General features: G+C 35.5%; 4 protein-coding genes across 6 annotated transcripts; 2 read left to right on the top strand and 2 right to left on the bottom strand.

Moving 5' to 3' along the window:
• Window positions 1-2,417: 2,417 nt before the first annotated feature.
• LOC131001628 (uncharacterized) lies at window positions 2,418-3,746 on the bottom strand. The gene has a single exon (XM_057928167.1). It carries the CDS (start codon window positions 3,606-3,608, stop codon window positions 2,532-2,534), a length of 1,077 nt encoding a protein of 358 aa, XP_057784150.1. The 5' UTR covers window positions 3,609-3,746; the 3' UTR covers window positions 2,418-2,531.
• A 453-nt stretch (window positions 3,747-4,199) lies between these two features.
• On the top strand, window positions 4,200-5,905 carry LOC131001649 (plasmodesmata-located protein 7-like). The gene is made up of 3 exons (XM_057928205.1): window positions 4,200-5,088; window positions 5,176-5,295; window positions 5,510-5,905. The coding sequence occupies exons 1-3, from the start codon at window positions 4,356-4,358 to the stop codon at window positions 5,515-5,517; spliced, it is 861 nt and encodes a 286-aa protein (XP_057784188.1). The 5' UTR covers window positions 4,200-4,355; the 3' UTR covers window positions 5,518-5,905.
• A 5,703-nt stretch (window positions 5,906-11,608) lies between these two features.
• On the top strand, window positions 11,609-14,879 carry LOC131001655 (ADP-ribosylation factor-like protein 8c). 3 transcript variants are annotated; one of them, XM_057928214.1, is made up of 7 exons: window positions 11,609-11,630; window positions 12,434-12,489; window positions 13,468-13,549; window positions 13,658-13,690; window positions 13,786-13,907; window positions 14,267-14,428; window positions 14,517-14,879. In XM_057928214.1, the coding sequence occupies exons 2-7, from the start codon at window positions 12,452-12,454 to the stop codon at window positions 14,632-14,634; spliced, it is 555 nt and encodes a 184-aa protein (XP_057784197.1). In that variant the 5' UTR covers window positions 11,609-11,630; window positions 12,434-12,451; the 3' UTR covers window positions 14,635-14,879. The 3 variants fall into 3 exon arrangements, with proteins under 3 accessions (XP_057784197.1, XP_057784196.1, XP_057784198.1); XM_057928215.1 differs by lacking the exon at window positions 11,609-11,630 and adding an exon at window positions 12,152-12,278; XM_057928213.1 differs by lacking the exon at window positions 11,609-11,630 and having other exon boundaries at window positions 12,054-12,489.
• Window positions 14,880-18,799: 3,920 nt separating this feature from the next.
• Window positions 18,800-21,516, bottom strand: LOC131001548 (probable inactive receptor kinase At1g48480). The gene is made up of 2 exons (XM_057928005.1): window positions 20,038-21,516; window positions 18,800-19,601 (listed from the first exon to the last, which is right to left on the bottom strand). Exons 1-2 carry the CDS (start codon window positions 21,329-21,331, stop codon window positions 18,991-18,993), a joined length of 1,905 nt encoding a protein of 634 aa, XP_057783988.1. The 5' UTR covers window positions 21,332-21,516; the 3' UTR covers window positions 18,800-18,990.
• Window positions 21,517-22,694: the final 1,178 nt, after the last annotated feature.

Genomic DNA, 22,694 nt, shown 5'->3' with positions numbered 1-22,694 from the left:
ATGAGAGAACATATAAAAACCTGGCATACAAGGGAATTTCACCGAGGAATATTGAGAACTCAGTTAGAATCTCCAACGTCCAAGCTTTCCTATTAAATCCCTGGTTAAATATACGGACCACAATGGGAAACAGCGATAACAACGACAACTACGAATAATCTCTTGGGATGAACGTACAGTAAAAGAGGAATAGAGTGATTAATAGTAAATAGAGAAGAGAATAATTATATATTGGTGAATGTAGTGTGTACAAAATTGAGTGAATTTAATGATGCGTACAAAAACAATGAGAATATAGGTATGGCTGTAATTGAACCAAGCCGCTCGTAAACCATTTGGGACTCGGCTCGAAAAAAACTCATTTGAAATTCATTTGTTTTTTAAACGAGCCGAATTCGAGCCCGGAATCTGAGCTCAATAAAATTATCGAGTCGAACTCGAGCTCGCGAACATGTTCGGCTCTTACCTTCGCGAGCCTATTCGCGGAATAGGTTCACGAATAGGTTCGCAAATAGGCTCACGAATAGTCTCGCGAATAGGATATGATCACGAATATATTCGCGAATAGGCTCGCGAATATGTTCATTAAATAATAATTTTATATATTTCATTTGTTAAATATTTTTTGAATAATAACAATAATTCTCATAATTACAAAAATAATTTACAACTAATTTGACAATTTATCTATTTATTAAAAATAAATTATAAATTATGACTCATAAATAGTTTAGAAATATATAAATAATTATAATTTTTTATTTTAATGAAACCTTAACATATAAATATTCGAACCGAGCTCGAGCTCGAGATAAACAAATCATTAACGAGCCGAATTCGAACCAAACTCGAGCTTAGTACTCATATAGGCGAGCCGAGCTCGAGCTCATTTTAAAGCTCGAATTCGAGCTCGAGCTGAGCTAAATTTTCACGAACCGAGCCCGAGCCTGGAGGTATTCGGCTGGGCTCAGTTCGTATATATATAGCCCTAGGTGAGGGTATTATCATCTTTTGAAGTTTGGATGCATAGGGGCAATTTCATCTTTTCAAATTTGTCGTGTGCTAACTCCTAAGGCAAAGCTATCTTTTCTAAGATTCACGTTTATGGAACTCGACAGCTGAGCTAGATCCATATCTCTAAGATCCTCTGGTTAATAGTATACTCCCTCCGTCCACCAATTCAAGGCCTACTTGCCTTTTTGGTCTGTCCACAAAAATAAGGCCTACCTATTTTTGGTAAGTTTTTATTCATTATATAATCAAAAAAGTCAAAGATTCTTTACAAAGAGTGAGACCCTTTATCCACTCAACTAATAAAAATACATTTTTTCTTAAAAAGTGAGACCCTTTCTCCACTCAACTAATAAAAATACATTTTTTTCTTAAAACCCGTGTTTTTTCATATAGGCCTTTAATTGGTGGACGGAGGGAGTATTATTTTATCTTTTGTGTTTGCGGAGGTAAGTCCCGACGGAGGGGCTTCGCGGCGAGTAGTGGGGAATTGGCTACATCCTCAGTGGCAGCGAGGATCGACCCACACAAAGGAGGAGATGAAGAAGGAGGAAGCTGGGTATTTTTAGACAATGTGTTTTTGTGATCACAAAAGAAATCTATTATATTCTCATACAACATATTGGTGTATGCGAATTACGTTACGTTTTTCTTTTATTTCTAATTAATGAATTCAATTATTTAATAATTAATTAAAGCTCAAAATCAATAATATTTTAATCTAATTAATTTATCTTTCAAGCAAGACTTGTATAAATCTTTGTTTGTCTTCAGATTCTTATCATACATTGTATGTATTAAACGGACTACAATTCGTAACTAATTTTTAAAGAGAAGATAAGGTCGCCATAAAAAAGAACAAACAAAATATGCCTTGAGGCGGAAGAAAACTCTTGTATTAAGCAATATCGCCGGAAACAATCGCCCTAAGCCAAGTACGGAAATCACTCGTAACGAACTCTCTCGTGTTGGACGTAATACAGTATCTCGTATGTTGAGCTAAAATCTATGAGCAGCTTGATTAGCTTCTCTATAAACATGTTCACTCTAGCATTAGCTCCTTGCACCCACGAATCCGAGTAAACCTTAATGAGCCCGTTCCCAATACTCCAGGTATTACCCTTGTTAATACTCCAAGCTATTGATCTCCATAGATATGAAGATCGGGGTGCATCCAGCAGATCACTATTCACTACCTTCTTGTTATATGTTACAATTCCAATCCAAAACTCATTTTATAATTAGAGTGCGTGGAAATTAAACATGCATGTTATGCGATTCCAATAAAAGGGATATAAATTTAATTAGGGGTGAAAATTTAATTATTACTTTTGTAACAAGATACGTTTGTTGAGATCTATAAAGTTGAGAGAGAGAGATTGCTGAGACGCGTATTAGGAGTAATTTACAGCAATAAACGAAATATACTATAAAATAAATAAATATACTCCTACTTCTAAAAGAACCTCAAAAAGCAATGACCAGATGAGCTACTATCTTGAAAAAACAAAGAAGAAATCTTAATTTTGAAACTCTCCCCGCCTCTCTCTTTTTGTAATTCTCTGCTTCCTCTCTATTTTCGGGAAATGGTCATCGTAATTTTTCCCTCCAAAACTCATCTCTTCCTCTCTCGCATCGATTTTTTGCAACGGTGTCTCTTCCACTGCTGCTGCCGCCGAGTCTGATTCTTTATTTTCTGTCTCTCCGCTTGCCACGACTTCCGGATCAGTTGTTTCTCTCTCATCAGCTTGAGCTCCACCTTCTTTCTCTTCCACATCTGTAGTTTGTTTCTCTTGAGCCCCACCTTCTTTCTCTTCCATATCTGTAGTTTGTTTCTCTTGAGCTCCACCTTCCACCACATCTGTAGTTGATTTCTGCACTTCACTATCAGAGATTTCTTTCTCTTCCACATCAGTAGTTGGTTTGTGGGGATTTTCCACATAATTTGGGAGTTGAGAAACAACACCCTCTTCTTCTTGTTGAGTTGATTCTTGACTACTAGTCATAATCTGGGCATCCGATTTCTGCTGCTCATCAACGCAAACATCCTCCATCTTGTTTTGTTGGATGATTTCTCTCTCGTGGGCACCATCGTTCGATTCCTCAACTGGAGCTTCTCTCTCTTCTTGATTTCCTGCAGCAATCCGAATCAGGGATCGGAATGTTCCAAAGAAGAGATAATCATCTTCCTCATTAGTTGAAGTTTCTGTCTCTTCCGCCGGATTTCCTTCTTCCACAGATTTCAGGGGAATTTCTTGAGTTGCAGTGACGACCCAATCTTTCTCTTCTTGAGGTGCTTCATCTGATTTATGGTGCTCGTCAAAGCCAACATTCTCCAACTCTTTTTCTTCATCATTCGATTTCTGGTGTTCTTCTTCTTGATCGGCCACTGCAGTTTCTTCCTCGACATGCGTTGATTCCCGGCAGCAGTGATCTTCAACTAGAATTTGTTGCTCTCCCAACTTCTCTTGTGGTGCAGCAGTTGATGGTCTTTGTCTTTTGGGAATTCTCCCTCTTTTCTCTAATTTCGGAAAACTGTCAACATAGTGTTGCCCTTCAAAATTAATCCCTACTTGCGTCACATCTGTCGCTGCCATTCTTGTGTAATCACTCCACAACCACCGACTCAAATTAAGGACTCTTTCTCTGCGAGTGCTGTGGCTTCCGATGCTAGGATTGTATGTGTTTATATAAACTAGAGTGGAGCGACACGAATTACTTGGGGATTAGGATTCCTTATCCGTCTCTCACTTGGAATTTCGGACTACACACTCAAAATACAATTTCGAAAGATTATATTAAATCTTTTTGCTATTTTCATGTACACAAATAATTAAATTCATTATTTTAAAAATGAAATTTATTATAAGTATTTTGTGTCCTTATTTGCTATATGTCCCCTTTATTTACGTTTTTTTTTTCCTAATTACCATTAAATTTGTGCAACTTATATTTAATTAGTAATTACTTGTTTCTTTTTAAATTAATTAAGTTTTATATTTATCTTTTGTGGTGTCAGTATTTGATAGGACATACGTGCATGTTACAATTCTATTGTGAATGTAATACTATGAGAGATAAACACGAATAGAAGCATACAATATACTCAGTCATATTAGTTAGGAAATTGGATCATTTAAGGTTGATCGAATTCTCTGGCCCATTACTTTCATCGTATTATTTTTTTCTATTTAAATATTTGTTATAAATTAAAATAACGGTTTGAAGACTTTTCCACGTCATCACCACGGTTATAAAACAATTTAATCCCAAAACACAATCCCCGGCCTACTTAAACACTCATATCTCCATGCAAAACCATCTTGACTTCACTTCTCCGAAACATGGAAACAGCTCCTTCTTCTAATCTCCTTATTACTGTCTCTGTCCAAATCTTGAGCATTTTGTTCTTCATTCCGGCCTCCTCCGCGGCCGACTCCTTCATCTACGGCGGGTGCTCGCAGGTGAAATACACGGCGGGGTCCCAATACGAATCAAATCTCAACTCCCTGCTGACCTCTCTGGTGAACTCGGCCACCTACTCAGCCTACAACAAGTTCACCATCATGGGGTCCACCCCGCAAGACGTGGTCTACGGGCTCTACCAGTGCCGGGCCGACCTAGCCATGCCGGAGTGCGCCACCTGCGTGGCCCGCGCCGTCTCCCACCTCGCCCCGCTCTGCCCCCAGGCGTGCGGCGCCGCCATCCAGCTCGACGCCTGCTTCGCCAAGTACGACAACGTCTCCTTCATCGGGGTCGAGGACAAGGCCGTCGTCATGAACAAGTGCGGGCCCTCCGACGGCTTCGACGCCGACCGGATGGCCCGCCGCGACGCCATGCTGGCCGGCCTCAGCCGGCCCGGCGGGCCCTTCCGGGTTGGCGGCTCCGAGGATGTCCAGGGAGTCGCGCAGTGCGTCGGCGACTTGTCCAACGGCCAGTGCCAGGATTGCCTCACGGAGGCCATGCGGCGGCTCAAGGCCGAGTGCGGCGGCGCCGTCTTCGGTGATATGTTCTTGGCCAAGTGTTACGCCAGGTACTCCACCAATGGGGCCCACGCTTATTCCCAACCCAATCACGGTTCGTAGGAAAATTAATATAATTAATTCCTCTTCATTATGTAAAATGGAATTTTGATTGATTAATTTTTTTAATCTGCAATTACAGTTCATTCGACTTCTCATAGTGACTCGGAGAAGACATTTGCTATAGTTCTTGGATTATTAGCTGGGGTTGCATTGCTCATCATCTTCCTCACTTTTCTCAGAAGGATTTCTGGCCGAAACGGTAACAAATTTATATATCGCGAGAAATTGAAATTACTTATATATATATTTGGCATCTATAGCTATTTCAAATATTCAATGTATGGTAGATGATAGTATATACCACATAACATGATAGCAAATCGCAATTGGTTCAAAAAAGTGAATTTTGTGACCCATAATTGACTCATCAATAATTTTTATTAGTGAATTGTAAAACTTTTTTCTTTTTGCAGGTAAATAAACAAAAAGAAATGTATGAGATTTGCTTTTCAACAGCCCTTTGGCCTTTCCATTTTCTTGCATGGTGGAGATCAACTTGGCTCTCTCATCTTTTTATGGGAAATTAAAGGAGAAAAAATAACTTTGTTCACCAGTCCCAAAAGGAAGCAACTTTGGTGTTAAAGCTGTTTTATCAAATTGAGTATAAACTTAAGGGAGAAGCGAATGGAGGCTATTTATACATTTAGATTCCTTTCCACTTAACAAAGTTGTGTTGTTGTCTAATGTTGTTAAAATATGTATTCTTTTGTCATAAAGTTGGTTCTTTTATATGGGCATTATCCCCCAATCTAAATGTTCAACAAAAAGACAGCATCTTTATGTATGATTTTATAGTTTTATGTTTTCAATGGCGTGTCCTAATATTGTATTCCCTTCGTCCATGAAAAGTGAGAAATTTTATTATTTTTTGTGTCTACAATAAGTAGGGCATTTTTTCCTTTTAGTATATTATCTGGTATTTTTTCCTTATTTTTATTCAAATACCTCTTTGAAAAAGAAAAAAAAAACCCCCTTAATTCAATCTTAACCTCTTTCATATACAATGGTAGGACTATTTCTCTATTACATAAAAGTCGCCACTCATTTTATTAAAATATATATGCCCAAAAAAATTTCCCTACTTTTCATGGAAAGAGAAAGTTTTAGTTAATTAATAGTACTAGTTTTTATAATAAATAGTTTTTATATTGTTTTACCTACTTTCAAAAAAAAAATCCATTATAAAACCTATTGATTTTAAATTTGAAAGAACAAAATTATCATTACTTAAATCGTGATACTTTGCTCAACATGCTCGATTAAGGCAAGTCGAGCATGCTTGACTGCTGCAAGTCGTGTATGTCAAGCATCAGTGCTTTCTCATGCAATAGCCTTTTCAGTAAAGAAAGAGTTCATTCTTTTTATAGATTCACTCTGAATTTTGTGGTAGATAAATTAATGCTGACAAGCTAAACCTCTGGGAGTTCAGTAAAGAACACCTATATTTAAGGGGGCCTCACCCAAGGAAAACGAACTACTATCTGAAAATAAGTTACAGATGGACATACACAATAAAACGCTATTGTGCAAATCGACAAAAACAATAATGAAAAACACAAGAACACAACAATTATGTGGTTCAGGATAAATCCCTACGTCCACGGGCCAAGAACAAGAGCTAATTTTATTCACAATCACCAACTAAGAAGAACAGTACAGATGTGGTAATAACACTCAAAAACCTCTCACAAACTTAATTTGAAGAGAGAAACCCATAATGAAATACTACTACCCAATTACAAGAAGAATCGCACACCCAAAATATCACAGCTGCAACACTCTCTGCAAAACTCACGAGCTCAGCGAAGAAGATGATGGAGTTAGTTATAACTTACTCCATAAGATCTAATCGCAGCCGTCCATAAGAATCAACGTCTGAGATAAAAATTTACAGCAACTAATTAGTTTTTTAAATCAGTCCATCCATGTTTTTCCCTTTTGCACAGAAGTCCTTCCGCAGCCAATACGGCACTCCCTTAAACTAAAAATGCGACTTTTATGAACCATTAGTAACAAACGCGATTTTACTTAGGTATTATATCCTCTCAGAATCTCACCAACGGTGGACACGACTCTTTCACCACCTAATCGCTCACAAAAAAAATCACCAATTGCTTAGTGAAAGTCATCATTCACGAACACACGAACACAATCGCTCACAAGAACACGAAAGGCAAAGTTCACAAGATCACACAAAAACACAGAGTGTGACTTCACAAAATATTCTTAAGACTCAAGAAAATAATAAAAGCGGGCAACTGGATCTCGTTCTTCTCTTCACTTTATATAGATGAAACATTTAGAAGTCCAACTTAATAAGAACTCGTCTAAGATAATGATACTCGATCAATTTGATAATTATCCTCTAAGGGTGCGTTTTTTTTATGGATAAATTTATAATGGGAAAAAGAGGGATAACAAAAATTTACGCCTTTAAATAATGCCTCTTTTCTTTTTCCACATTTTATACAACAGAGAAGTTCACCAAGGAATAATGTTATTCCTCCTTGAAGTGAAAATAAGGAAGGAACTTGTCTTTTGTATAAAATATGAGAAAAATGAGACATTTAATTAAAGTCATAAATTTTTGTTATCTCTATTTTTTCCATGATAAATTTATCCATAAGTAAACGCACCTAAGAATATTTAATGTATAATTCCACTTGAATAAGGAGTCTTACGCTTATCCATAAACTAATCACGTCTTCTGAGTATCACATCATGTATGTAACTTGCAGGTATAGTCTACATGATAACAAATATAAAATAGTATCCATACTCTAATAAATACTATACAATATAATTTATTCCAATTGTTAAATAATAATATTGTTAAAAAAAAACTAGGAAGGGACCGTGAACCCCGTTGCCCCATCGTTGCTCCGCACACAAAACAAATATGGAACTATCGTGATGTAAGTTTTTCAGATATATCGCGTTTTAGGTTTATACATAAATTACAAACTTGAAACAACTATTAATATCCACAATCAAGATTTCATATGGTTCTTAATTTAGTGTCACAATAACTTTATAAAACTCATAAATTTTTATTTTACTTTTATCTTTAACAATAAATTTCTAAACTTAATTTTTATATGGATTCACTATTATAATAAACCTACAAATTCAATAAAAAAAATTGAAATGAGGTTAAAAAAAATATAAGAAATTTGCTTTCACATTTGAGAATTAGTTCCTAACTTTCAATTTTCAATTACATTATTGGAGGTGCAAAGGTCAGAACAAGAAGTGTACCACACTTTATGTCTCACTTTGTGTTTCACTTTCAATTTTGTTTATTTTCTTATATATTTTTTCTTCAATTTCAACTTTATATATATGCTTTAGTTTAATTTTGTGATTATTAACTAGAGGTTACTCCATCAATCTAGGGTATATGATTATATTTTATCATTTAATTTTACTTTTATTACCTAATAATAGGTTGATAAATTCAAAGTCATGGTATATAATTTTTGTAAAAAATAATTTTTAAAAATAAAAATTAAATATAATTCATAGTATTATAATAAATTTTATTTTTATAAAAAATATTTTTAAAATAATAGATATAAGTATGAGACACAATGGGACACTAGATCTCATCCCCTCTATTAGGACCCAATTTAGTTGTATTTTAGTTTGATTTTATATTATTTGTAATAAATGTTAGCTATAATTAATTGCATATAGTAGTAATATTTTTTTTTACTTAAATATTATTAAAATTATAAATTAATAGTTGAAACAAGTATCAACACCTTTAATTAAATAGTATTAAATCGCATAAAAGTAGACCAGAGTGATGAAGCTTGCTTGAAATGGACAGAAAATACACGACGATCAACTAACGAATACTAAAGAACACTAAAAAACTCAATAGAACTTGCTCTGAATATGAAATGTAGCGTAAACCTTACAAATGAGAGGGATTGTCTATTTATAGGAGATATACAATGGAGGGTAAAACAGTAAAAGTTAATCTTCACGTACGCTGCATGTCCTTCATCACTTTTCCTTCAACTGTAGTCTTCATTCATAACTTTTTTTTTTTTTTTTGATCGGGCAAAGTCATGTTAGATGTTAGTAATTAGTTCCCCATCCACTCCAAGAACTACCTTATCTCTCCATTCACCAAAGTCCACCTTACATTCATAACTAACTGGCAGCTTTTGTCGAGTATTTCATAAATTGTTTATCCAGCGTTGGATGTGTAAGAATTCACCCAGTGCCGGTTTTCTACACTTCATCTTTAACTTGATACCTTGATCGTTGTTGTCTCCTCCTTGTCAGTGATGATCTTTTCTTGTCTCACTTTAAACTGCTCTGGTTTTGTTTTTTGACCTAAGACGGCGCTGACTCGGTTTCACTATGTTGATGGCGCCGGCTTCATTATTCTATCTTAATAATAGTATCAAAACGATAATGATAAAATGATAGAATAAAATAAAATTGAATAATTTAATGAATGACAACGCTGATGTAGGAATCACTCCTCATTAATGGTAAAACTAAAATAATCAACATAAGTTAGGGATGTAGAATCTTATCCGAACTTAAATTAGTAAGATTTGCATCATCGACTGAGAATGAATCTTGCACAATTAAGAAATCAAAATGCTAAAAATATATTCCCTTCGTCCGTGAAATTGAATTTTATACTTCTTGTTTTAGGACGTCCACAAAAAAAAATTCTACATATTTTTGAACTATACCTCACCATTTATAATATTCTATTTATCATTACTTTTTACATTTTTATTATTTTTACTATTAATTATTAATACATTTTCACCATTTTCAATATATTCAATAATTTTTTATCCATTATCAATACATTTAATAATTTTTTTTAAAAATTCGTATCACCTCCTCCTAAAAAATTCTATTATGAATGAAGGGATTCTATTATGAATGAAGGGAGGGGGTATATGCAATAATTTGGATCACATCTTAAAGGGGCCACTTAAACATGTGTGTAATAATAAGACAAAAAAGACATAGTTGTAAAGTCAAATAGCTTAATAAAATGGAAAGGACTATATATAATAGTGATGCACTCTCTGGATATATAGACATATTCACTAACGAGTATATATATGTATAATCTTCAAATAAAATATTTATATTTAAGTTTAAATTGTTATATTTTGCTCTTAAAATATAATAGTATGAACTTTTTTTAAACGGAAGAAGAACCAATATATTGTGAGATATCCTCTAAAGAAATCTCGCAAATTCAAGAAAGAAACTCAACGATTCAATAAATTGGTTGCCGACATGAGCGCCCAAATTGCGCTAAACTATGTGCTACTCTATTCGCTTCTCTTTAAGCATAATTAATACTAGTAAAAATAGACGAAACCACCTGAAAAATGTCCAGAATATCAGCCGGTAAGAATTGTCCCTCGTCCACCGGACACACCATCACACGATCAAGCTGCTAACATAGAGTCAGTGTATGTATCAAATGGGTTCCAGCTTATATTCTATAAACCACATGATCCCAACAATTACCGCAATGATCTCCATTAATAAGGAGCTCGAGGTCGGCGATGAAGCTTTTGGTGCAGCCAAATGCATTTGGCCAAGATGATCTCGGACCACGGCACCAACTCCATACGCCTTTGTGTGAGGATCTTCACGACCACATCTGTATCTACCTCTTCTAGGTGGAAATCATTTCTTTTTCCCCAGCCTCATGCCCATCAAATTTTCTAATACGCCTCCAAATTAGCCTGGCAGTCGAAGCTGTGGTGCATCATGTTTTTTATGTATTAAATCGCATACGAAACACCACATCCGGATATAGGATAATACGTACGTAGACTAACTTAATAGTTTTAGTATATTGGGAAAATATAAATCAAGGTTAAAATGAAAAATTATGATGCGGTGCGAGGGTCACAATTATTAATAAGTTTATTAGTTAATAGTATTAAATTATAAGTTAATTAGATTAGATAGAGCGTTTTTTTTTGTGATTTGGGGAGGAGGAGCTGTGGGAAACCCTAGACTTCACTGTTCACAGATAAGAGTTCACATTGGGACGATGTTAGATAGAGTGTTAATTATCATGATTTAGTAATTCTAATTAATATTTATTATATAATTAATTATCAATTAAACATAATCAAGACGACAGATGCACCATGCATTCCGAGATACAAGAGTTGTCTAGTTGAAAATATATGTATCCAATACTTTATACTTAGGCAAATATATTTTCTCGTAGTCCCTAATATTACCGTGTATATATATAATTAATAAACTATATGCTTAATGATTGGTTCAGAGTTTATTAGTCCCATTGTTAGAATAGAATTAGAGTTCTTTTCCAAATAGAGTAGGCAGAGGTATAGGGCCTATTTAATCACCACTCTCGAAGATTTTTGGTGTAATTGATTAAGCAGCGCTAGCAATTAGCATATACATTTGAAGTTGTTTTCTTCGTTGAAAATAAGTTGGTGTGATACGTACGTTAATTTCTTGCGTGGTGATATGGCGATCTCTCTTCAACTGGTTACAAAGGTGTATTTTCTACTGCGTTTGAGATGATTTGGTGAATTACAATTTGTTCTCGTTTAGTTGTTCCTTCTTCTCTGCGATTACTTTCATAATAAAAATAAATTATATCCATGTTGTTTGATAAACTGTCCCAAACGATGTCCTGAATTCATGTTTTTTCTCAAGATTTTAGATTGAAGGGAATTAAATAATTACTTTATTCATAGCACTTAACTTGGTCTAATTCTTTTCGACATGAATATTAAAAAGAATCAGATTATAATACAAAATAGTATAAAATATGCGAACTATATTTATTATTATTTAAAAATAAAACAGACCAAGTCTAATATTTTTTGTTTTTTTAAGACAACTTCTTATTTTTAACTCCATATAACAAAAGTTAGTATAAAAGAATGTTTCACTATTCCGTTCTAAACTTACCACAAACATGTAGTCTAGTTATATTCCACTCTCCTACCCCAACTTAAGAAGAAAAAAAAAAAAAAAACTACCATTATTTACGTAAATATTGAATATACTACATTGAATTCATCGCTTGAACCTTGGCTTGAAGTTCGGACCATAATCTGATGAATAAAACAAAAAACAAAAAACCAAAACAGAGAGACAGCAACAGTATTCCAAGTTGGGATTATCCCTTTTCAGTCGGTGAAGTTTCTCAATTCTCACTTTTCTTGCATTTCAGACATCCCTTTTCCTTCCCCTTATTTCACCTATGTTTCTCCTATAAGAGATCACGAATCTGCACTATACCCTCTTTTTCTAATCTTCCTTTTCACTCATTTCACCAAAATATTTCAAAGTTTCCTCATTTATTGAAGATGGGCTTGTGGGATTCACTGCTCAACTGGTTACGAAGGTAATTTTTCTAGTTTTCAAACTCCTCTCCGTATTTATTTGATGAATTTCAATTCGTTTCATGTCTCTATTGTTGTGTAGCTTTCTTTTAAGAGACTAATCTTGGTGTCTGTTCTGCTCTATGGATTTAAATAAAGTTAATGTCTTTTGCCTTTTCTTTTTTTTTATATTGCATAGTTCTGCAGTACCTGTGATGTCAAACTGTTTGATAAAATGTTTGAATGATATTGGGCTCATGATTTTGGCGAGAATTTAATAACAAACAAATAACAAGCTATCAAGAAGTCTACGTAATTCTTGAATTGGACGCTAATGGGAGATTATGCTTCAACTATATCCAAGCTATATATTTTAATTAGGGGCATTTACTTTCAAGGATCAGTCTAGATAGATGAAAATAGAAAGGCTAATCCATTCTTTACTAAAATGGATTGGGACTTTGGGATATGTCAAGACCCTTGGTAAAATTTATCGTTTGAGCTAGTTTTAGTTTATTCATATCCCATTAAATAGGTGGGATTGGAGAAATCCTACTCTTGAGGATAAAAATACTCAATCTTGTATCTTATCAATCATGCAAAGTAAATGCCCTCTTAAAATTATGATAAGAGGATGTTTGTTTTTTAGGATTAACCTAGATAGATAAAAGTTGTATAGGCTAATCCACTATTTACTAATATGGATTGAAAATTTGGGATATCACAAGCCCACTGATAATTTCTGTCATATGAGGTTATGAGCTAATTTTCCTTCATCCATATCTCATTGAAATGGTGGGATTGGAGAAATCCTAATAATGAGGATAAAAATACTCAATCATGTATTTTAACAATCATGAAAAGTGATAATTAAAATCAAATGCCATGGCATATTTATGCGTTCTTGCCAAAAGAAAATGATTGATTAATGTTTCATGAGTGTTTCTTTTAAGTCCATAATAATGTCATGTCAGTCTGTTTCTGATCGTGTTTTGTATCAGTTTATTCTACAAACAGGAAATGGAACTCTCTCTTGTAGGCCTTCAAAATGCAGGGAAGACCTCACTCGTCAACGCCATCGCTGTGAGTGTACACAAAATGCTCTCCTATCTCTCTCATTTAACTAGATGATCATGTTCTTTTCCTAAAATTACTCATTTAACTAGAGTTTTAATATTTGTTTTCATTCAGACAGGAGGCTACACTGAGGATTCGATTCCAACTGTAGGTTATCTTATTCACTTTTTAGCACAGCTCAAACTGGTTATGTTCTGCCTATCACTATACTTAACAGAAACACTTTTGATTTTGGAGAGCAGGTGGGGTTCAATATGCGGAAAGTCACAAAAGGAAACGTAACTATAAAACTTTGGGACTTGGGAGGGCAACGAAGATTTCGCTCCATGTGGGAACGCTATTGCCGTGGTGTCTCAGCTATAGTGTAACAAACTTTTTTTCTTTTTCTTTTTTCCGTTCTAATTATCTGCTTTTTTCTTACAGTAATATCATGTGCTACATGATAATATAAACTTATTTGCTTTTTTCTTTTTCTCATTTATGTAAGTGATTAGGTTTGCCATCTACAAATCTGATTTTTTTCTCTCCAGTCATTTTTATTATTTTGAAAGAAGTGCTTCTCTTTTGCCTGAGTATTCAATAGATTCATGAAGCCATCTTGAGAAATAACTAAAGCCTGAGTGTGGAATGATTGCATGAGTAAATCGCTGGAGTCTTTTCATTTATAACGTAACCATATATGTTCGTATTTAAGCCTATGTCTGTCTCCTTATGTTGCGACAGATATGTAGTTGATGCTGCTGATCGAGACAGCATCCCCATAACACGAAGCGAATTACATGATCTCTTGAAGAAACCTACTCTAGCTGGGATTCCTTTGCTTGTACTTGGCAACAAGATCGATAAGTCAGAAGCTCTTACAGAGCAACCTCTGATTGATCAGCTGTAAGTTAGCACCACCGCCTTTCTAAATCTCTATTTTTTCTGGACCTTCAATAATACTCGTTGTTTCTTCCTCGTCTTTTCTCTTCAGGGGATTGAATTCAATCGCGGATAGAGAAGTGTGCTGCTATATGATATCTTGCAAGGAGACGGTGAACATAGATATTGTGATGGAGTGGCTTATCAAACACTCAAAAACAGTTAAATGATCGTCAGCTTAATTTGAACAAAATTTCAGAAGTTCCTATGCCATACGTTGTATGGTGAAAATTTTATTTATATCACCTCCCATCAATTTTGTGTGTATAGAATATTTAAGGGTAGATGCGATGCAACGCTGACTATGTGCACTGTTTTATTTCATTGCATGTAGAAAGTGAGTTTTTTGGACACTAACTGTATTTTCTTTTAGTTACTATGAACCAGTTATGAATGGAATTTTTATTTTTTTTTATTAGGGAAATTTAACTTGATATTTGAATCCAGATTGTACTAGAATTTTAGTTCTGTTATGTTTACCTGAATATGCACTTCTAAGTTCCAACACTTGTGAATTTGAAATCTTTACAGAAGCCACTTCTAATAAAATAAAAACTTGAGATGAATGGATTTCAAATTCAAAAAATTTCAAATCCATTCATTTAAAAATTCGAATTCCGCTATTTAAAAACACCCTGAGTTTCAGGCTCTCTAGTAAAGAATCCAACCAGAAAGAATCGATGCGAAACCGAGGACCTCGTGAAGTTTATTTAATCATATAGCAATAAAATGATTACTCGCTAGGAAAAAATATGCATTGGACAGGAAAAATATGGCTTGGATTAAGATTCATGGAGCAATCATAATCTAACCAGAAATTACGTGCACTTAACTCTTAATAATACGACTCCAACTTGGATACCAAATTCTTAACAAAGTAAGCAATATGAACCTCAAATGCTCCAAATTACATTCCTTAATTAAGACGCTCACCATCATCATCAATTCATCACATTTTTCTCCACTTTTTGTTATGGTCTATAATTTCTAAAAAGATGGTAACTAACTATTACTAGTATATTATCATAGAATTTGCACCGTTACGAGTAAGATAGATTAGTATCAAATCTGATCAAATAGGCCCACTTATTTCTCGGACCAAAAAGATCTTTTTACATGAAAACTCTCCTATTCTGGTTCTACATTAAGTTGAAAAGGACATCATCAATATAGAATATAATTTGTTATGTAAAAAAAATATGTTCTAGAATAATTTAGATGACAATCATGCTCATTAAACTAAAAAATAATAAATGAAACTATATCAAATCAAATTGGACCGTTAACATTAAGAACAAAATTAAGAATAAAAACCCGCTGTGATTTGCGCATAACTTAGAATCTTAGATTGAAAAAGTTGTTGGACTTTTTTGCCATTTAAACGTTAAGAAAAAGGAACAATTGAAAAGGGCTGACCATCAAACCCAAAACAGCTGAAAGCGACGCATAAATTTTGAAATACCAAAAATTATAACTTCAATGCAATGCAATGCCGGTAGTTGGTTCCACGATATCTATACATTACCAGTGAGTTTGCTTTTTATCCCTCTAAATGGAGGGATAACAAAAATTTATGCCTTTAAATGTCTCATTTTTCATCTCACATTTTACGCAAAAGAGAAGTTTACCATTTTTTCTTCCTTATTTTCACTGAGTGGTGAACTTCTCTTTTGTGTAAAACTAGTACGCCCGCTCGTGCGATGCACGACTAATATTAAAAGTGAGTGATATTTTAAATAAATAAATATACATATTAAATGTAAGTAAATATAATTGATATTGTGTATAAATATAAAAATCATCAAATATTAAAAGCAAGTAAATGATAATAAGTATCATTATGTATCATATAATATTCTAAGATTTACTCCTATAAATTTATACAAATCTAAATATCACCTTTAAAAATTTACTTTTAAGCTAAAGAGTTCTAAAATGAACAAATTATAAGTTTAATCTTTTTAGTCGCATAAATATTAAAAATGATGTCTAATAAAAATACTATAAAAATAAAATTAAATTAATAAAGAAAAGGGAATGAAATAGGGAAAAGATATAACCGTGAAATTCAAAATAATGGATTTAGGAGAGAGAAGATGATAGATGAGAGAGGAGAGAGAAAAAGAAATAAATTTATGACTTTAAATGATAATAACTTATTTATTTTAAATTTATTTTTTGTAATTTTTACATCAAATTAAAGATCTTTTCGTTATCTTTAGTTTAACATCCATATTGAATATATTTTTATGAATCAAAATTGATGATTTTTAAAAAAGAAGCAAAATTGATAAAGAAAGATGAAGAAAGAAAAAATTTGGTGGGAAAAAGTTTACGTTAAACTGGTGTTTTATATATTATATAGATGTGAGATAGAAAGAAGATATCTAAAGGCATAAATTTTTATTATCCCTCGTTTTCCCATCTATCAAAGTGAACGCATCATATATATATATATATATATATATATATATATATATATATATATATATATATATAGGGTCGCATTCAATGGAGACCATTTCTTATATAGAGAATGAAGACCAAATCAAGGCCATTCATCTCAATCCAATCAATGATCCAGATTATTTCCTGATTTGATTTTTCATGTAATTAAATAATGGTTAATTACATTTATTTAATCCAAAAAGGGCAAAAACGTCCACTCAAATCCACGAATTATGGCATCTAGTTGAACAAATCCCGAAAATTACTCTCTTCCAATTCTGGGACCTGATCCGTCAATGAACATAATAGATGAACATTAGTATGTTCATTGTTTTCCTACGAACATTTCGATGAACATTAATATGTTCATTGGTTTTTCTACGAACATATCGACGAATATCAGTATGTTCATTGATTTTTCTACGAACATATCGACGAACATCAGTATGTTCATTGATTTTCTACGAACATATTAACGAACATCAGTATGTTCATTGATATTTTCTGCGAACACTTCATTGACGATATGCAGATCTGCAAATCCGGCGACGGCGCGGCGCGACGGTCGCCACCACAAGCGTTCTACCATCGTCGTCTTCATCGGCTTCACCCTGACGACGCCGGGGCAGCACAGCCTCGAGAATCCCTCTGCCTGCGACACCGGCGGAGCAGCAGGAGGAGGAAGAAGAGATGGAGGCGATAGGGGAGGGAGGCGGTGGAAGGGAGAATGGAGGGGATGGCGGTGGAGCAGAAGCGGCGACGGCGGGGAGGAAGGCGGCGGAGCAGCAGCAGGAGAGATGGAGGCGGCGGGGGAGGGAGGGAGAGTGATTGAGAGAGAGAGATAGAGAGAGAGAGCGTGAATGAGAGAGAGTGAGATTAGGGTTAAATAGAAAATGACATGCTTAACCTTTTGATTATAAAATAAATGAAAATTAATAAAATTAATCAATTAAATTACCACCATTAGATTAAGTTAGATCAAGGAACCAGATTTGGTCTTCATTCTCTATATAGGGGAGTGGTCTCCATTGAACTCTCCCCTATATATATATATATATATATATATATATATATATAGGAATTGGTTCAATTGAGAAGCTCAAATGTGTTGAGAAGTTGAGAAGCAATGTAATAGATGAACATGTTAGTACATTTTGATGAACATGGTAATTAGACACTATATAAATAAATTCTTTGAACATACCAAATACAACTGACGAACATACGAATCTATTTAATTTATTAAAAAATACGTCACCGTCAATGATCGAACCCCAGATCAAACTCGTGTTCATAAAAACTAATTGGCATGTTCATCTATTAAATTGCTTCTCAACACATTTGAGCTTCTCAATATAACCTAACCCTATATATATATATATATATATATATATATATATATATATATATATATATATATATAGGGAGAGGTTCAAATAAGAACCACTAAATAAAATTAGAACGGAGAACCATTTTAAGCCATTCGATCATCAAGATCTACGGTGGATGCATCATCTTGGTGGATGAATGCAGATCCTGGGTTCGAATCCTGAAGGGAGCAAAATTTTTATTATTTTCGGATGCATTAAATTTAATAGCGAATGCATTAATTTATAAATATAGCAGATGAGTGTGATTCTCATTATAACCACACCCTATATATATATATATATTTAGAAAGAGAGAGAGGAAATAGGAATAGCAAAGAAATCGACAATGACACCTGACTTAGAACAAAATATGAGTTGGTGTGTCGTGATCATGTGCAGTTTTTATCTTTTGTTGTTGGACAGGGAAGATGAAATCTTTACATTAAAAGGTCACCGCCAGCTCAACATGCTCATTTTACAGTTCAGCCACTACCACGAAGAATTATGAACAATTCAATTCTCCAAAAACAATCTATTTTCCTACAACAAGGCAAAAACAACAAAATATTACAAGACTTTTAAAAAAAATGTGGGAAATGCACAGTCGTTCCTCAATCAAATAGTACACTTCAAGAATGAACAAACAAATAAACCACCACTTTCAGCAACTAACATAAAAACAAGTCCAAACTCCATCGTCTAGACCAGTCACAACTCCTCCAAGACATCCACTGCATCACCGCTGGGGTCCTGCGAGCTCGAACGGCACAGCTCCTCGATCTTCACGACCACCTCGTCCATGGAAGGGCGCTTGTCCGGATACTGCGCGGTGCAGTCCACAGCGAGTTGCAAGAGCTGCACCATGTCCTCCTCCACATTCTGATAGCGGAGGAGCTCAAGATCGAACACCTCGGCTGTCCACTCCTCCCGGACCACGGATTGGACCCACCGGGGGAGATCAACCCCCTCCTCGTTCACCAACGTGTGCGTTGGAGCCTTGCCCGTCAACAACTCCAATAGCAACACCCCAAAACTGTATACATCGGCCTTTTGAGAGACTCTGTGAGGATCTGTCACCTCCGGTGCCCTGTAGCCTGCAACGCGGTTGGGAGTGGCAGCAGGGCCGGCGAGCTGAGCAAGACCAAAGTCGGAGACGCGAGCTTCGTATGATTTAGTGAGGAGAATGTTTGATGACTTGATGTTGCCATGGGAGATGGTTGATCCTTGAGAGTGGAGGTATGAAATTCCTTTGGCAGCGCCTAGAGCAATGGCCGCCCTCGTCTCCCAGTTTAAAGGCGTCCTGCTCGCTCCCTTGTTTCCTATAATGTCGGAGACAAACCACATTTTCAGCTCTATGCAGAATTACTCAAGAAAGAAAGGTAATTTGAATACAGAGTACAAATGAAACATAACTAAGCAATGTGCCAAGATTCTACACAGTGATTTGAGCTACAATACAAATATAATGGGACAAGTTTATGTCTCAAGAGAAGACAGATTTGAAAATGAAATACAAAAAGATTCATTCTTTTTTCAATTATAACTAATGTCAGACAGAGATGTACTATGTTAATCAGATATTAATCCGTTGGAAACAATCTGGTCATTCTCAACCACCCAAAAATTCACACTCATCTAACAAATACACTATTCATTCAAAATCAGATCAGAAAATTCAAGCAAATGAGACATTGCAGAATCAACCAAAACTGACTGGAAAATGGAAGAAATTAATAATGAAGGAAATGAGGGTACCATGTAATAAGGCAGACAAGCTTCCCATTGGCAAATACTCATAAACAAGCAACTTCTCATCACCATTGTAGTAATAAGCCCTCAAGGGCACCAAATTGTGGTGATCCATGCTCCCAATCTCCTCCATCTTCTTCCTGAAGTCCTTCTCCGCCATGGTCACATCCCTCAGCCGCTTCACCGCCACCGCCAGCCCCGTCTCCAGCACCGCCTTGTACGCCGTCCCGAACGTCCCCTTCCCCAAAACCTCAGCCGAAGCCCTCAGCAGATCCTCCAATTCAATATTCCAACCTGTTTTACCAAAGAAGACCAGCCCCTTCTTCCCACCAACATTCAAATCACCCTCCACCACCTCTTTCTCCTTCGCCCCACCCCCAATCGCCGCCGCAAATAGGCCACCGCCGCCGCCGCCGCTCTCCGCCGATTTCTGCGGCGGAGTCTCCACTTCCTTCACATTCGCCACCGGTTCGTCCTTGGATCTCGAGCGCTTTCTAGCTAGCACTCTACACAAGCAGAACACAAGCAGTAAGATCACGAAAAACGCGATCACAGAGCCGATTATTATGCCGGCAATGGCGCCGCCGGAGAGCTTCTTCTTCGGTTTTGCGTTGCCGCAGGAATTGAGAGGATCGCCGCAGAGTGAATTGCCGAGAAACGAGCTTTTAGGCTTCCGGGAAAGGCCGTTGGGAATGGGACCGGTTAGGTTATTGTTGGATACATCGAACTGAACTAAGCTTGGCAGATTCAAGTCGGGGATCGGGCCGGAGAAACGGTTACTCTGCAAGTAGAGCGTGCCTAAACGGGTCAGATTACTAAAGCCCGGCGAAATCGGGCCGGAGAAATTGTTCTCAGCTAAATTCACCCGCACCAGCGAAGTCAGAGAAAATAGGGTTTCGGGGACTTGGCCGGTGAATAAATTGTGCTGTAAATAGAGATTGCGGAGAGAGGTGAGGGAAGTGAAGAGGTCCGGCGGCAGCGGCCCGGAGAGGGCGTTGTAGCGGAGGCTAAGCGTCTGCAGATTGGTCATGTTCGAGAAGGTTTTGGGAGGCAGCTCGCCGGAAAGCCCCATTCCGGGGAAGTGGAGCTCCACGACGGAGGAATTGTCGGGTGAGCAGTTGACTCCGGACCAGGCGCAGGGGGTGGGGTTCGAGAGGTTCCAGAGGAGGACGCGGCCGCCCACGGCGGAGCGGAGGGCTACGAGGGCGGCGCGGTCGGAGGTGATGTCGGGCGCGGCGGACCGGAGGAGGAAGGCGGCGGCCGTCAATAGGAGGAGGTGGCGGATGCTGGATTGCATCATCTTGAAACAAATGTAGGCAATTTCGCCGCTGTTTTTGGTGTTTCGAGGAATCTAGGATCAAGGTTGCATCACGACATTGCTATCTTCTTCGTATCAAATTGTGGAGTTTTCATGTTTAGAGAGAGATAGATACACTGAACTTGTGAAGTGAGAGAGAGAGGGGCATTGTTTGTTAATATAAATCAAACCCATGTTACTCTTATTGGGGCCCACTATATTTATTGCAACAGATCATTAATGCTGCTAATGTCTAATGCCTAATATTTTACGTTAATGAAGATACCACAAAATTGATACGCTAATAAGAATATTTTTGAAGTGTAAACTTTCCCTTTGAATTACTTAAGCCATTTATTTTTTATGATTAATCTTGATGATAAATAAATTAAAATTTTGACATATCTCATATCTTTTATAAATTTTATTATTTGAAATTAAAGAAATTTTAGTATTAAAAATAAAAGTACTCAATCATGTATCTAGTAAGTGCAAAGTGTGAAATGAAATTTTTATAAAATAGAAAAAAGAGAGAGAATAACTTTAAAAAACCCTTGAAAACACAAGAACGTAATTTAATAATCGATCCTCATTAAAACATTTTCAGAGAATATTTTTAATTATACTTCATCCGTTCATGAAAAATTGTCATAGTAAGAGAGGACACGAGTTTTAATAAAAATTATTATTGTATTGTAAATAGAGAAAAGATTCCACTTAAAAAATACTTCATTCGTCTTAACTTTTAGTATCCAATTTTTCATTTTTGGTCGTCCCATATTTCAGTATCCATTTTTATTTTTAGTAAAAGTAGGTGGGACCATTGTTTTACTTTAATTATTTTAACACTCACATAAAAGGTGAGACTCTTATTTCACTAACAACACACTCAAACACTTTATTAAACATGTGCCACTCTGAAACGGATACTAAAAATTTGGACGAAGAGAGCAGTGTTTATAATGATAATTAATTGTATTGTCAGTGAAAAATAAGGCCCGCTATGTGATAAATAATTTTTAAAAATGAAAATAGATTAAATTTTATGAACATTCGAAAATGGCAAAAAATAAATTATTTTTTGTGGACGGAAAGATTATTGTTTTGTGTAATTGAAAGAAATACAAACAAATCTAACGCTTGTCTTATGAGAAATAAATTGTCTGGAATTACATGTTGAAATGGCAAAAATATTTATTGGTATGTTCCTTTATATGCCTCGTGGATAATAATTATAACTATATAGTCTATATTAACGCGGTTTCATAGATTGCTAAAAGTGGTATTCTTTTACCACATGGGTTCTTTATATTTTGAGCCCATAGGCATCCGAAATATTAAATAATACCCACTTTTTCTTTTCAAT

Source organism: Salvia miltiorrhiza, chromosome 8, assembly GCF_028751815.1.
Source record: "Salvia miltiorrhiza cultivar Shanhuang (shh) chromosome 8, IMPLAD_Smil_shh, whole genome shotgun sequence".
Lineage (NCBI taxonomy): Eukaryota > Viridiplantae > Streptophyta > Magnoliopsida > Lamiales > Lamiaceae > Salvia > Salvia miltiorrhiza.
Note: the sequence above shows the minus strand (reverse complement) of the source record. Positions and strands in the feature narration are given on the sequence as shown.